Source organism: Gouania willdenowi, chromosome 6 (assembly GCF_900634775.1).
Source record: "Gouania willdenowi chromosome 6, fGouWil2.1, whole genome shotgun sequence".
NCBI lineage: Eukaryota > Metazoa > Chordata > Actinopteri > Blenniiformes > Gobiesocidae > Gouania > Gouania willdenowi.
Genome location: NC_041049.1, coordinates 40,051,452 through 40,068,262, shown reverse-complemented (window position 1 = coordinate 40,068,262; position 16,811 = coordinate 40,051,452). Strand labels below are relative to the sequence as shown.

The 16,811-nt window shown below is 39.9% G+C and overlaps 2 protein-coding genes across 7 annotated transcripts in view; one reads left to right on the top strand and one right to left on the bottom strand.

Moving 5' to 3' along the window:
- iqsec3b (IQ motif and Sec7 domain ArfGEF 3b) overlaps positions 1-11,321 on the top strand; it is a 61,347-nt gene extending 50,026 nt beyond the window's left edge. For 2 of the 3 annotated variants that reach the window (XM_028450735.1, XM_028450737.1), the window contains exons 11-15: positions 316-415; positions 4,701-4,859; positions 4,930-5,022; positions 7,008-7,054; positions 8,995-11,321. In XM_028450735.1, the coding sequence (XP_028306536.1) occupies positions 316-415; positions 4,701-4,859; positions 4,930-5,022; positions 7,008-7,054; positions 8,995-9,414 (819 nt within the window). In that variant the 3' untranslated portion in view covers positions 9,415-11,321. The remainder of the gene's footprint in view (positions 1-315; positions 416-4,700; positions 4,860-4,929; positions 5,023-7,007; positions 7,055-8,994) is intronic. The other variant, XM_028450736.1, reaches the window with a different exon arrangement.
- A 1,501-nt stretch (positions 11,322-12,822) lies between these two features.
- The window catches only part of ptprq (protein tyrosine phosphatase receptor type Q), a 91,723-nt gene continuing 87,734 nt past the window's right edge, over positions 12,823-16,811 (bottom strand). For all 4 annotated transcript variants that reach the window (XM_028450723.1, XM_028450724.1, XM_028450725.1 and 1 more), the window contains 2 exons: positions 15,310-15,433; positions 12,823-13,195 (listed from right to left, as the gene is read on the bottom strand). In XM_028450723.1, the coding sequence (XP_028306524.1) occupies positions 13,158-13,195; positions 15,310-15,433 (162 nt within the window). In that variant the 3' untranslated portion in view covers positions 12,823-13,157. The remainder of the gene's footprint in view (positions 13,196-15,309; positions 15,434-16,811) is intronic.

Genomic DNA, 16,811 nt, shown 5'->3' with positions numbered 1-16,811 from the left:
ATCTGTCATTAGCATGAATAAGGTGTCATGAAGGCTGTCATTAAGTGTCGTTTGATAAATTATGACACATTTAGGACTCTAGGGATCTAATAGGGTTAGGTGGGACTAGGGTTAGGGTAACGAACGACACTAATTGACAGCCTTCATGATACCTTATTCATGCTAATGACAGGTGTCATGTCATGACAGCGTAATGTCAGCCTTTATGTATAAAACTTCAAGTAAAGTGTTACCAAACATGGAATCCCATTATTTTATCTTGAATCAACTCAAACACGTGGCCTCTGCTGCTCTGACAGGCGGTTTTCATTCTAGATCCTCAAGGTATGCCCGAAGAAGAAAAGCTCAGCTTCCTATGCCTTCTGTAAAGCTATGGGACTCCTGGGAATGCAGTTTCACCTCTTCAGCAATGAGTGTAAGATATCGCCGGGCTGCCTCCAACTATAGTTGTGGAAGTGATTTGCTGAGCCGAGCAGCTCTTGTTAGTGCTGACTTTACATTTCCACACAATCTGCTTTTTTTTTTTTTTTTTTTTAAAAGGAACGGCCATTAAAAACCCTTTCTTATTTACTCACTTTAGAGTCAGTGTTAATATATCTTATCAGAAGCTTGATCTTCAATAAAATAAAAATTAAAACCTTAACAAATTGATTACACACAACACCAGTTTGGAAGGTATAGACGACAAAGATCAACGCTAATTCAAGCACAACAAGCACTTATTAATGTTCTCAAGTGTTTATTAAAGTGCTTCACTGTTTTTACAAGTTTGGCCGATAATCTTTGAAATGTCCTTATTAGTAGATCTATGTCTAGCCTGTGTTCCTCCATCTTGAAATCACGTGATTGTAGGAGGATGAGCTTGGACAAGGAGCGATTAGAATTGTAATATTAATTATTATTAATATTACAGTAATTTGCCAAGAGGTGCCATCTGAAATCGAGTTAAAGTGTTTCAGATCACTTAATTAGTTATTAATACCTTGTCATCCAGGGTTGTGAACTCTTGTCAAGACTATCTACTCTCCATATAATAAACCTTACGATTGTAATATTTTCATAAACCACAGACAACTTCTCAAAGTATAAACATTTAACAGGGCGACCGTGGCTCAGGTGGTAGTGGGTCGTCTTCTGATCGAGAGGTTGGGAGTTTGATCCCAGTACCTGACTATGTGTCGAAGTGTCCTTGGGCAAGACACTGAACCCTAAGTTGTTCTCAGTGGTCGACTAGCGCCTTACATGGCAGTCCTGTCCCACTGGTGTGTGAATGTGAGAGTGATTGGGTGAATGAGCTGATATGTAAAGCGCTTTGGGACTGCTTCAGTGTGGTTATAAAGCGCTATATAAATCAAGTCTGTTTACCATTTTTTACCATTAATCAAAACAAGTTAAAACCTACTAACATAATAAAGCTAAAAGAGCGCTACGATCACTAAACTAAGGATAAAAGTATATACACTTTAAAGGTAAAAGCTTAGTAGAGAAAGAAGTGTGTGTGTGCGTGTGCGTATGTGAGCTATGATAAGATCAGTTTGGAACATGTGGCTGCAATTATTTTTGGCCGATTAGAATTTGAGATCCAGAGTACCTCGGTTCTGATGGGTCCGTGGTTGGTGGTCCTTCTGTTATGGCAGAGCGGACTGGCGAGAGGAGTCTGAAGCAGCAAAGTGTGGCTCTGGACCGTTGGAGTGTGTACGAAAGGGTCCTTTCCTGGACCTGGTTCTGGCCTGAGTTAGGCTGGACGGTTCTGTTCCTTGTTCAGCAGGTTTCACAGCTCGTTCAGTCAGCAGGTTTCCACTGGTTCTGACCTGTGTTAGGCCTGTCTGGCCTTTGTTCAGCGTGTGCAGGCTTTGTTCCTGTGGTTCAGTGTTCAGCTCCTTCAGGCTAGGTTCTTGGTTCTTGGTTCAGTGTTCAGCTCCTTCAGGCTAGGTTCTTGGTTCTTGGTTCAGTGTTCAGCATCTTCAGTTGGAACAGGAGGTTTTATCTCTGTGACGCGCAAGCTTGTTTAAAAGGTCTAATAAAAGAAAACATTCTGTTACAAAAAAAATAAAAGATTAAAGAAGACGTACATAACACTGCAGTGGGCATCTTAGCGGCCAGCACCAAAATCCAATGATTTGAATTTTGCGCTTCGGTTTTGTCGCGGTCTAAGCGATTCTATTGGCCGACGTGTTTTCGGGAGCCAATTAGATTGCTTTGGATGTTTTGTGGGTTGTGGCTACCCTGTATGTGTGATAAGGGGTGAATGAATGAAAAGCCTTTTGGAACAACAAATATGAATATAACTCAGAAACCAGTTATAACTTTCAAAACAAAACGAAAGCAGAGATCATATTTTATTCTGGCACCAAACATGATATGCTTTATGCCAAGTTAATGAGAGATATTCCTTAGAAACATTTTTACTGTAAAAACAATTATATGATCTTATTCTAAGAATGTCCTTGATTTCCTGTGAATAAAGAGGGTTAGTGGCAGTGTAGAAGAATACATTTCGAACTTTTATCAGGAATTTGTGTCTGCTTTTAGGATGTTTCATTGTTAATTCTTGGAGAACACAAAGCAAAGGATTCTGCCATGTGCTTCACAGCGGGGGGAAACACAAACAGTCGTAAATTCCTGCTCTCAGCTCTTTGTTTGAAAGGGGAAAAAGGAGGAAACTGTTCTCTGACCAAAGTGGTCAAGAAGTGTGCCGTGGTATCTGTCAGACATGACCTCCTACATGATTGATGATGTCACACAGCCCCCCACATCCCATTGTTTTCTATTGGAGTAAAGCATTCAGCCTGCTTTTTAGATAATTTTTCAGCTTTTTAGTTCATTTAGTAGCTTTTTCAGTCAAAATACCAACTCTACAAAAACAGGAAAAGTTAAAGATGCTGATGTCAACCTCTTTTGTTTACAGAAAAAGGATAAAAACAGAAGAAAAATCTGTGACCGCAGTGGGCGACAGTTCTAACTCTGCAGTTTGGTAGTAGAGAATTAAACAGAGAAGAAGAGCTCTCCTGAGGGACCTTTACTCTCTTTTAAACAGTGTGCTGACTCGCTCTGTTGGCTGAAGTTAGCCAGTAAATCAAGGACAGTTGAAAACACACAAACCCTAAGGATAGAAGGAGCCCCACCAAAATGTTTTGATGTCCGTTGCACATTGTCATTGTCCGACCTCGTTAGATCTCGGGAGCTAAGCAGTTCTGGGCCTGGTTAGTAGTAGGATGGGAGACATTCGCTCCTGTGGTATCTGTCATTGTGTCCTTGGGCAAGGCACTTCACCCACATTGCCTAGTATGAATGTAGTGTGTGAGTGAATGTTGGTGAAGATAAAGCACTATATAAAATCTAATGCATTATTATTAGTAGTAAGATTAGGATGATGAGCGTTCCCACTGAAGTATACTTCCAAGTTTCCCCAGATACATTTGGAACCTACAAGGATAAAAACCTGAATCACACTGAGGCTAAATATCTCCATTGATTCTCCAACTTTGAAAGTTCTGAAAGCATTTTAAGTGAGAAAGTTACCAAGTAGAATATCAACATGTGCACATTTGAGCCATAAAACTTGCAAAAACACATTTCATGCCGAGATTTTCAGAGAGCCTTCGTTGTGCTGCTGACAAAACTTCCTGTTAACTTCAAAATAAGAATACTATTTACAAAATAATTAAAAAAAAACAAAAAACTAATGGAAGACAAGAAGATATTCTTTTATTTTGAAAAGGGGATGTTTGATTTTTAGCTCGATGTGTATAGCATACATCCAGGTATTTTTCACATACTCAATATTTTATACTATCTAATGTGAACTCACTACATACTCATTTTGATGTCAGACATAAGGCTCAAACATACTCGGAGTCCACCAGGCCATTTAAATGCAAAGCTCAGATTTTACGACTGCACGGATTTCTCTGCATAGTTGGTGTCACACAAAACACTGCTTAACATTGTATCGACCCGCATGAAATGTAACACCGACCTGTATTTCACCCGCCTGGTGAAACAGAGCAGGAGAAATGAACGCGAGCTTAGAGAACAGACTGGCAGACGAGCTACGACAGCAGCGATACCTTTAAAACACGTCCCAAGAGTACAAGGACTACAGAGAAGCGCTAAGATTCATGGGACATCTACGATTTTAATGGAAACTACTACGCAACTGTTCTCCCAAGTATGTAAGCTCTGAGCGCAGTCCGTTCTGCGCAGGGAGTCTGTTTGAGCCTTTAGAATGAGTAGTACGTTAGTATGACATTTACAACACAGCCTAAAGATATCTTCAGAGAGCTCTTCTTCTTTGCTTCATTGTCTACTATCCGCAGTGTTGGAACTGTTTTTATCCTCTTTCGGTACACAAAAGAGAGTTACATCGACATCTTTAACTTTTCCTGTTTTTTTAGAGCAACCAAAAGCAGCACAATTTGTCATAAAAAGCAGCCTGAAGGCTTCACTCCAATAGAAAACAATGGGATATTTACAGGCAGTGGGGCCTTGTGACATCATCAACCACGTGATTGCAAGATGGAGGAACACAGGCAGTAGTCCCATTTTTAAAAGGCAATTAAAGAAACATGGTGCATAATAATGTGTTTTGTTACACATAGATCCTCTAATAAGTACATTTCAAAGATTTTTGGCCAGATTTGTAAAAACATTGAAAGATCCCTTTAAGAATGAATTTTTGTTTCTATGACTATGACTAGACTATGCCCACGGCATCACCATGCTGAGCCCGTTCACCTCAGAGAAGAAGCAGCTGGTTAGCTTCTGCTCTCCGAGTGGAGATGAGCTGAGGAAGTTTGCTGAGGAGCTCAGAGAGGCCATCACGGAAGTCAACGAGATGGAGCAGATTCACATTCAGTGTAAAGACCAAAACAAACAAAGAGTTTCTAAAAAGCCAAAGCTTGTTTTCAGTGTTTTTTTTCATTGCAGGGGAACTGGAGCGACAGCAGGGCATCCAACAACACATCCTACACACTAACGGTGGACAAATGGACCTCAGCACTGGACACGGATCGCCCTCAGGTGATGGTTTATGGTCTCACAACTTAACACTGCAGCTTTTTAGACGAGGACAGAAGTATAACACTGACATCCTTCAAACCTGGACCAATGCATGAAGATCAGCAGCATAAGTAGCTCCATGGCTGCGTATCCAGTTCAAATCAGCTGGAATCCATCAATTGTTGTGACCAAGAACCACGAATAAACTAATGGCGCGGGAGCGTCAGTTTCACTTATCTATCTATCTATAAAAGCAAAAATGGTCTGTGTGTGTGTGTGTGTGTGTGTGGAGCGAATATTGCCTTGACGCGGTGCCCGTTCGACCTGAAACTTTGTCAAGGGCTTCCAAATACCCCAAATGTGTGCATCTGTTATTTTGGAGTAATTTGATCATTTCCAAATGTTTATTTTAATTTTATGTCACTTCTGGACGGCCCAGAAGTGAAACCTATTCAGCTTTTGACCTCAGAGTGTGAGTGGGCGCTAGCTCACCATCTATATCTATTTCACTGCACAGCTCACTTCTGGTGCATGCAAAAGCTCCTGTGGACTTCTCTTTTGAGGAAACATACTTTTTTACTGTTCCTTATTTGGTGATGACGTTTCAAAACGTTTGTTTTCATGTTAGTGAAAACAAACGTTCTGAAACGTACACTATTTAGACCGTACGCTATTTAGACCGTACGGTATTTAGACTGTACGATATTTAGACCGTACGGTATTTAGACCGTACACTATTTAGACCGTACGCTATTTAGACCGTACGGTATTTAGACTGTACGATATTTAGACCGTACGCTATTTAGACCGTACGATATTTAGACCGTACGCTATTTAGACCGTACGATATTTAGACCGTACGCTATTTAGACCGTACGCTATTTAGATCAGACAGACCTCACCCGGAAGTTATTGACGGCAATGGCTGCTGTGTTGAAACCTGCACATTTCTCAGCGGGTGCAAGATAAAACAGCGTGTGCGATTTCCCTGGTTTAATTCTATGGGACATGAACATGATAAATGTGTTTGTTGTTGTTTTTTTTACTCACTTTTATATTTTTTTGTAGTCATTATGTGTATTTATGTATCTTTCTGTTGTGTTTTTGTGCATTTTTTGTATAATAATAGTAATTTGTTGCCATTTTAGTGTGATTCTGTTGTCATTTTGTGTATTTTTTGTATAAATATTTAGTTTTGTGTATTTTGAGTCATTTTCATATTTTTGTTGTATTTTTCTGTAATGTATGTTTTTTGGAGTCATGTGTATTTGTACTCCAAAATAACAGATGCACACACTTGGGGTATTTGGAACCCGTTGACCGAGTTTCAGGTCGAACTCGCACCGCGTTGGGGAGATAGAATAGAATAGAATAGAATACACCTTTATTGATACCCAGAGGGTAAATTCTATTTTGCAGCAGCCTGATTAAACAAGAGCAGACAGTAAGAAACAAAAACAAATTTTAACATGAATAAGAGTGCAAAAACATTTTTTTTTTTTTGTTGCATTTTTTTAAAGATGAACTTCTAATCAAAACACTTCCCATTGGTCAGACTGTATGAAATATAAGCCAATAGTTTTAGATTTAACATGTAATATTTCCTCATAATATGTGCTAGAATGAACTCGGATGAAAGCGTATTTTAGACACAACAGAGCAATTGATTCAGTTTTTTTCAACCTTGGGGTCGAGACCTCATGTGGAGTCGCCTGAAATGTCTTGTAATTGATAAAAATATTTACTGATTTAAATTATTATTTTTTTTAATTACTGTTCTTTTTCAAATTAAAACACCACACACAATGTCACACAATTGAAGTTTTATACTTTATACTCTAATATAAATCCTGTTCAAATAAAATATAAAAGTGTAAACATATCTCAGCTAGTGTATCTTGTGCTACTCTGTATTTGTAACAGTAAGATAATTGTGATCAAAAAATAATTCTAGAGAAACCACTGCTTTAATTGATCCTGAAACATTCTCTTCTTTGGACCCACAGGAACAACAGACGCTTACGATAAATCTGGAAACAACAACACAGTCGAGGTGAGTGTCACTCATGCTTTTGGCTTTGCCAGGTAAGTGTGTGCGTGTGCGTGCGCGTGCGCGTGTGTATATTCAGGGGTTAAACATTCATTATGTGTTGATTTCAAAGCACCCCCCATCCCCCCATTATTCAGCTGTCTGTGTGAAGCTGCTGTGATGGCTGCAGAGCTTTAGTGGCTCTTTAGTGGATCTCATGAGTCGAGCAGCAGCTCCTCGCTGCACCATCATCTCCTCTTTCATCAGCCGCAGCTCTCCATCCTCATTGCATGAGCCGCTGCAGGTCATCAGAAGCAAAGCCGCTGCCTAGAATACGTCTTCTAAGGCATGATTTGTGTGTTTGTGTTCATTTCCTCGTTGTTGGCGCTCTCTCTCTGTCTCTTGCCTTTGAAGCCAGTCCCTTAGTGTTGTGTATGATTGTGTTAGGGAGACACCACGCCCTCGGTGTCACTCACCTCTCCTGATACTCCTTTTTCTCGGAGCCTTTCCTTCCTCCACTCTTTGATCATAGTCGCACACACTCTCACAAGTGAAATACAAAGAGTCTGAAATCCTTCCTTCTCTCCTTTATGATGGAGTATGTCCAACATGGAGATCAAAAGGCTACGTTCACACAGCAGGTTCTTCTCTAAAAAAACAGGAAAAGTTAAAGATACCCTATAAATGTCTTTCGTTTACAGAAGGAGAGGATAAAAACAGTTGTGACTCGAAATTATAATATGTGACCACAGGGGGTGATAGTTCCAACTCTGGTTTGGTAGTAGATAATGAAACATAAAAGAAGAGCTCTCCTAATGGAACTTTACTCTCCCTTAACAGTGCGCAGCGTGTCTGTAACTGGCCTTGATTTACTCTCTAACTTCAGCCACCAGAGCGCGTCAGCACTCTGTTTAAGGGAGAGTAAAGGTCCCTTAGGACATGCTCTGGTGGCTGAAGTGAGAGAGCAAATCAAAGGCAGTTGAAGACACACAAATTCTGATGACAGAAGTTCTTTTGGGTGGGAGTCCTTCAACAGCTATTATAGAATACAGTTATGGGCCAATGAAAATAGTAAAAAAAAAATAAAATAGCATTTTTTTCAGATTTCAAGAGACTGTCACCCAAGAACCAATGCATATATATGACTAATCATTAGTGATGTGAACAGTCTATGTGCATAGCTCAAAGCTGATCAAATCACAGGGAGCTGAGGCATATACTAAGTTATTTACTGAAGGACCAAACATGTTCCAAACCCAAACCCACACTAACATGTCACCAGATAGGATGTATAGCAGATCTTTTTACATATTCTGAGAGAGTAGGTGTAACTGTATTACTATTCCAAATTTCATGAAGAAAAATAAGTACACATGAAAATCGACACTTATCCCCCTCACTATGTTGTCCATACAGTATCTCAAAAAGTGTTAATCCAATCAAATCAAAAATTTACAGTGTGACTATTGAATAATCACAGAATAATTGGTAAAAAATCTCTGAATTTTTGAGTGTGTGGAATGGCCCATTGTTTAAATGACATGGAAGGTAATGTCAAGATGACTATTGTTGTAATTTGCGCTATATAATCAAAGTTGAATTGAATTGATTAAATAAATAAATACAATTATGCTGGGAAAAACATAATCTTGTTGACAAGGTAAATATAAAATGCCGTATGTATCAAATTTAATCCTGAGTCAGATTTATGTTGTTCAAACTGTTTTTAACAGATCAGATACACGTCGCATATGGACAAAAATAAATGTTTGCTGCAGTCTGAACGTAGCTTTAGTCTGGGTTATTTCAGTTGTTGTTGTTTTGTTTGCCTGTGCTTGCTGTGCACGTTACCTCTCTGCATGCGTGCATGTGCATGCCCACGTGCGTGACACACCAGAGGGCTGCGTAGAGGCTGCATTCAGGCTGGTAACTTCTCATGCGTTCTCTGACTGTCTCTAAACTAGGTGTCAATTCACAACAGGCTGCAGACTTATCAGCTGAACCAGCCCAGCATTGAGGCCACGCCCCTGGCCCTGACTGCGCCCCCCGCCCTGCTTGGCACCACCCAGGCCGCCGAGCTGCGCCCCGACACGCTCATCCAGTGCCAGCAGATCGTCAAGGTAATCGTGGTGGACCAGAGCGGGCGGGGCCGGATGGAGGCCTTCCTAAGCCAGGGCCCGGCTGCTCACCAGCTCATCCAGTCGGCCCTGTCCACGCCAGTACGTGTCAGGGACGGGGACGGCCCCCAGCCCCCGCTGCCGCCCCCTCCTCCTCCATACAACCATCCCCATCAGTTCTGTCCCCCCGACTCCCCCATGCCTCTTCACCACACCATGCCTCTCACCCGCAGGCGCAACTCCAGCGGCTCACGCAGCATCGTTTGAGTCATCGACGACTTCATGGACCTGACGTGGGAAGGGATTTGGGGGGACCCATGTCATCCTGGAGCACAATTCAACTCTGAGCGATAAAACTGAAGCAGAGCAAAAAAAAAAAGTTGAGTTCAAACTGTGTGGGTTGGACGAGCGGACAGAAGGGAATCAAACCAACAACAGAGCTTCGTGGTATTTAAACGTGGATTTGCTTTGATGGCATTTCTCTTTTTAGTCGCTGACATGTCACCGAGTACTCTATAGTTTTTCTGTCTAGATTCTACATTAAAATTGATTTTTTAAATGTCAGCCTTCCAACAAATGGCAGTTTTTGACGGTGAAACTGAGATATGACGTCAATGAAATAAAAGGACACGAGTTGAAGAAAATAACTTTTATTTCCCTTTGAGATTTTTAAAGTTCAAATTTTTTTCCATTGTTTGGATTTGACGTTGTTGAACAGCACACTCGCTTCAGTGCTTCTTTCTTCTTCACCGTATCATCAGTTTGGAAGCAATGTTCTGTTTCTTCATTTTCCACTGAGCAGTAATGACTTGCTGATTAAGGAAAATAAAAGGAAAAAATTACCTCACGTCTGGTGGAGGAAGTGAGAACGTCGCTGCTCACTTCGCTAAGCTAAACTAAGCTACGACCTAATGACAATCATTTCTATGCTTTCCAAAACTAGCATTGCAGATGTTTTAACTCTGCCTCCGAATGTGTGCTGGACTCTGATGCTGTAGCTGTTCCTCTGAGCGTGCACGTGTGCATGTGCACGCGCGCTCAAGGGCAACGAGGCATCCCAAACAAACCATCCACCTGTATATGTACAGCTCCTAAAGATTCACCCTCTGAATGCTGGTCTTACTTTTGCATTCACTACACCAGAGTCCATTTAAAAAAGGGTGAATTCCGCACCAAGCTCAGACCAAGGTCACCTTTCACTTCTCCCTGTGAGCAGTGTTTTTCCTTCAAGCAAAGAAAAGAAACCCTGAATAAAAAAAGGCATTTGCATTGTGAATGTTAAAAGCAGAGGGCGAAGTGAACACGTCCTTGGAATGGTTATTGATTTCATCGCTTACAGAGTCGTTGGTTTCCAGCTTGAGCCACTTTTTACAGCACATCGTAGATCATACCCAACACATCTTGTAAGTTTTTGCACCACAGAATATATTATATTATAGTATATATATATATATATAATGTAAATAGAGGATATAGATTTATTCTGGTTTGCCCATCGTGTGTATCTACTATATGTATTTGTACAGAGAAAAATCTAGTTTAAAAGAAAATGAAACAATATAGTCGTCTGATAAACTGCGATAAAAGAAAAAGAGAAGACGAAGAAGCAGCTTTTATAAGAAACCACAGCCGATCATAGCAACAGACACTGATTCACATCCTCCACAGGGTTATCAGGCCATGGTTGTGTCACCACGTTAAGGTGTGTCAAGGGCTATGCTGTATTGGTGAATACGTGCAGTAAAACACAAGTCAGGCACAACACAAACACACACATACAGACACACACACACACACAGAGATGCACAAAACGCACAGAGCTGCCAAAGCAACGCCCGATTCTGCTTAAATCCACCTTAAAAAAAAACAAAAAACTGCTGGATTTCTTCACATCAGCATTACTATTTTTGTTTACTTGTACGATAACGCATGGAATTTTAAAAATGATTTCTGTATTTTTTTTTGGTTACCGTACAAAGGAGGACTTTTGATTCTATATTTGTATCATTATCGTTGGGGCATGTCGGGTTGATTGATGTCACTTTTTCCTTCTCTACTTCCTTCCTACTCCTGCCTCTTTTTTTCCGTGGTTGCCATGGAAACGCATCAATCTGCATCCTCACTGTGGAGCACTTTTCATTAATCTTTGCACCCTCACAATATTTATTGAAGAAGAAGAAGAACAACAACAAAAAAACAAGAGATTTCTTAAAGACCAACATTTTAACTAATGATGAAATTTCTAGTTTTTTCTGGTTTAAAGAGAATGAGAGAATAAAGTAGTTTTTACGCTCAGCTCGTGTCTGTGTCTTTGTGACGGGTAAATTTGCAGCAGGTGTGCAAGCCCGACGGAGACATAAGGGAGCTTATGGGAAATCAGTCAACACGCACGTCTGCTCTGAACTCATTTATTGGGGGATGAGAACAACCTCAGAGTGAACGTGACTTCTGTAAAACTCAGTTTTTATAGGTCTGTGTCTCCTCTGTTTCCTCTATATTCCATTAAAGAGGTAATTAGTATTTATTAGAGCTGTAACAGATGTGCATTATGACGACATACTTAATATTTCATAGGCCTCCTTTTTCTACCAAAACATCCCTGAAACACTCTTTTCTAGATATTGTCAGTTATCTGGATCAATGATCCTGATCATATTACAATGATTATTCACACTTTAAAGGCTTGAAACAAATTCATATCCACACGAATAACCATACAGTCGGTCACAATGTATAGACACACACATTTGTTTTGAAAAAATCATGATGAAATGTCCAATCTGGATCCAATCTAGATGAAACTTGGATCGGAGATGTGAATTTTCAGATTTTTGCCAATGATGATACACATTTTTCTAACTGATCCAGAAACAGTGAACTGATCCCAAAAAAATGTGGGGTAGCCTGGAATTTTAAATGGGGTCACCAGAAACATCTATTAATTGATAAAAAAACAACTGATTAAAAAAAATTTCTTAAAATGTTTAAATACTCTTTTTCAAACTAAAACGCAACACAAAATATTAAAACATTATTCTATACTTTCAAATACAAATCTGGTTCAAACAAAATGCAGTATGAAAATATCTGAGCCGGCACAACTTGTCACTTTGTGCTCCAATCCTGGCTATAACTCCGTAATTCTAACACATTATAAGAAACATGATTGAAAACTAATTCTAGCAACAACACAAAAATTATTTTGTGTTGCCAGGAATTTGTGGCGTGTGGAAATGGACCCCATTACCACACGCCAATAGAAGATGGGAACCACTGGTCTAGTTATTTATCACAAAAATTACTGATTAAGAATATATTGTTAAAATGTTTAAATTGATATTGTTTTTCATATTAAAACACAACATAAAATCTTAAACATATGTATTCTATATAATAATAATAATTGATGTGCTTATTTCATCCCCATCTGTGATTGGCTTTGATTATATTTTTCCCCCAATGTTTGTGACATAAATAAATGTTATAAAATCAAACCCATGGCCATGAATTAAAAAACCCTAAAATAAAAAATTAAAACATTTTAGTGCACCCACCCCGATGAGTCACAATAAGTTATGATTAGATTTTGTGGAGAGTTCAAATTTTAAAAGCACAGTTGTTATGCTTGGGTCCATTGAGTTAAACAGTAAAACATCTCACAAAGGTTTGGACAGATCAGGGACATCCAAACGACTTTTATTTCACTCTAAATAAAAGAATAACAACACTTTAAAACAAACAAAGTTACAAAGAGATAGGAAATAAAAAGTGCTAGCGACCATTTTTTGGCTGAATAAATGATCTCACGACATGTAGAAATCACCGTGTTCAAAGTCACCAACGCCGACCTCATGGCGTCGCTTGTGTTGGTCTCTGTGGGACCGCTCAAAAAGAGGACAAAGTCTGAAGTGGAACAACGAAGTCTCCTTCTTCTGTAACCTCTCATCCTGCTCAGCCAAACTCGTACACGAGTCGCGTGCAGTAAAACGTCCATCGGTTCAGTCGCTCCTTTACATCGTAGTCTCCTCCCATTCCAGTTCCACATCACCTGATTAAAGAGAAAAACGAACTGAGTGAGTCCAGTTAACATGTGGGTGATTATTAATGTGATACTAAACATGATTAAACTCTACTAGTACTCAAATCTGGTTTACTAGTGTGGAGTAGACTTGACTGCATGCTATATATATGAAATAAATTGAGGCTTACCATTGGCTTTTGAAAGTATCCAACCAATCAGAGAGCTGGATTTGGTTCTAATCCCTCCTACTTTATTTACATTAGGTCTACTAGTACTACTACTAGTGAATCTTTTGGCTTTACTAGTATTACTAGTAGAATAAAAACTATCTACTAGTACTACTAGATACATTTAAAGTGTACTAGTAGTATATTAAACAAAAACTGGTGTACTAGTTAAGGTTTTTAGTGTACTAGTGTGGGAGTTGACCTTACTGAAAATATTGCATTACTAGTAGTGATGGTAGACCTAAAATGTTGCAAGTAAAAACCTTATAACTTTATTAGTACTACTACTGACACAAAATTGATTACTAATAGAGGATTTTGCTTTATTAGTAAAGTCAACAAGCATATGATTGCATCAAAAACCTTGACTAGTAGAACTAATTTCTTGTTTATTATAGTACTACTGTCCATCCATCCATTGATCTTCTGCCACTTATCCATAGTCAGGGAGGCCCAGACTTCACTCTCCCCGGCCACTTCATCCAGGTCTTCCTGGGGGATCCCGAGGCGTTCCCAGACCAGCCCAGAGACATAGTCTCTCCAGTGTGTCCTGGTTCTTTCTCTGGGTCTCCTTCTGGACTTCTCACCATGCAGGCATCTGGGGGCATCCTAATCAGGTGCCAGAGCCACCTCATCTGTCTCTTCTCAATGTGGAGGAGCAGCAGCAGCTCTACTCCAAGCCCCTACCGGATGACTTCTCACCCTATCTCTAATGGAGAGCCCAGCCACCCTAGGTAGGAAACCCTTTTCGGCTGCTTGTCCCCAAGATCTTGGTCTTTGGGTCATGACCCAAAGCTCATGATCATATGTGAGTGTAGGAACCAAGATCAACTGGTAAATCAACAGTTTCTGTCCATCCTTCACTCACTTGTGAACAAGACCCTGGGGTACTTGAACTCCTCCACCTAGGCCAGGACCTCATTTCCAACTTGGAGAAGACACTCCACCTTTTTCCGGTTGAGAAGTACACTCTAAATCTCATTAGCAGCACTAGTAGACTGTTTCTAGTCTACTACTAAAGCCGAATTGGATGCTCCAAAGGGCCGAATTTGGCCCACGGGCCATGAGTTTGACACGTGGTCTATTCTCACACACAAACATACACGTGCACAGGAAATTGCACAAACACGCATGCACCAGCAAGTAAACACTTGTGCGGAGCAGACAAACACGCCCTCAAACATCTGTGCGCAGTGCACACACACACTAGCATCAGGGTAGTTACCAGAGAGGCTAACAATGGGAGCACATCTGAGAACTTGGATCTAACTCTCCACCTCCGCTCTGCATTTAACTTGTTCTGCTGACCAAACAAAAGACAGGGCTCCTCTTCTTCTGTATCATCATGTTCTACTAGTTCTGCCGCTTTCTTATCCATTTACACCATAACTATGGTAACCAGAGCGCTACTGTTTACCTTCACAGTGCAACATTGAAAAGGTCTGACGGTACAGCGTAGCGTTCAGAACGTTGTGTAATCAATATACTGGTACGGCGGTTTATTAAAAATGTATATCATAACGAAAATTAATACCGGCATTTGGTATGAACTGGTATACCGCCCACCCCTATAATGATAATAAATATACATATATATCCGAGTCCTGATCGGGAGATAACGTCCGATTCCGATCGAGTCTGAAACCACGTCATCGGGTCCGATTTCTGATTACGTGATCAGATCGGGACATCCTTAGCCAAAATACTATCTAGCAGTACTAGTAGACCTAATGCAAATGAAGTAGGAGGGATTAACTAAATCTAGCTCTGTGATTGGTTGGAATATATTTGAAAGCCAATACACATGTACTACTAATTACCAAAGGTGATACTAGTAGAGCTTAACAAAGGTTAATATCACTGATATCTGCTTAATGCTCCAACATTTAGTTCCTCGGGTGTGATTCTTCTTACCCTCCATGGCATCCAGAGAGTCCATCTTTTCCAGAGCAGAGTAACTAACAAACCAGATGGACTGACTGTTTCCTTTGTTATTCAGTAACTCCAGCGTACTTTGGTGCAGAAAGATGTACTGAGCCTGAAAACACACACACACACACGCACTACAAACTGTGAAAGCGTCTCCTCGTCCCAGCTTGTTAGCGTAGCGTCAAAAGCAGACGATTCACATGCGTTTGCCTCTGCCTTCTGACGCTATAGTTTAAAGTTCTGAGATACAGCAGACATATGTAGTGTAAAACCTATACAGTTTATATCCATTTGTCTTTGGCACTAACATACAACACGTTAGAGAGCTGCTGCTGTAACTACGATTCACGCTCACTGCATCGAAACAGAGAACAGCACTGATGAGGGAGTGAAGCCCAAATGCCTGTAGGCTGTTCAAAGTTTGCCTGCAGCACAATCGTTCAGATGATTTGTGAAAGATTGTCAAATGTCAAGGCAGGGTTTTTACAACCTGGATTGAGTAATGAGAAGAGAATAGACTTTTATTGAAATATATGGGGACAATGGGATTTTCCAAAGATCCAATACATTAATGCAACAGATGAGTTCATATGTAATTATCTGAGCTTGTTAGTAAGTACCCTATAGATGGTGATCTGGAAAAAAACTGTGAAGTTGAACAAGTTTCAAGTTAAAACTGGTGCTAACTGGCACTGGATTAAAAGATAACCTACAAAATCCATTTTATTATTTTTTTATTATTATTTTTTCCCAAATCCCATGTTTTCCACATTATTATTATTTTTAGAAATATTTAATTTCTTTTTTTTCAGAAAATATTGGTTTTCAACCCCTGTAAGGAAACAAAATAAATAATAAAGAGAAAAATAAAAGTTATTCAAAAACAAATTAATGCTGTTCAGGGAATGGATTTCTGCTTAGTGTCTTTCTATTAACCCAGTTTCTATTTATTAAAATGATCCTCCACTGTTTTGTAAATGTAATTATTAGTAGATCTACACCTAACAAAACACATTATTATGCACCATAAGCATTACCTTTTAAAAATGGGACTACTTTACAGTTTTAGAGCCTGTGTTCTTCCATCTTGAAATCACATGACTGATGATGTCACACGCACCACTGCCTGTAAATATCCCATTGTTTTCTATTGGCGTGAAGCATTCAGCCTGCCTTTTAGATCATTTATCAGCTTTTTCAGTCACATTGACAACTTGTGCTGCTTTGGTTGCTCTGAAATACCAGGAAAAGATGTCAATGTAAACCTCTTTTGTTTACCCAAGGAGGATAAAAGCAGCTGTGACACGAAATAAATCTGTGACAGCGGGCAAAAGTTCCACCTTTGTGGTTTGGTAGTAGACAATGAGGCAGAGAAGAGCTCTCCTAGATCATGGACTGTTAAAAATATTCTATTTCTATTCTCAGGGTTTGTTTGTCTTCAGCCGTTTGTGATTACCCCCTTAACATCAGCCACCAGAGCGTGTCAA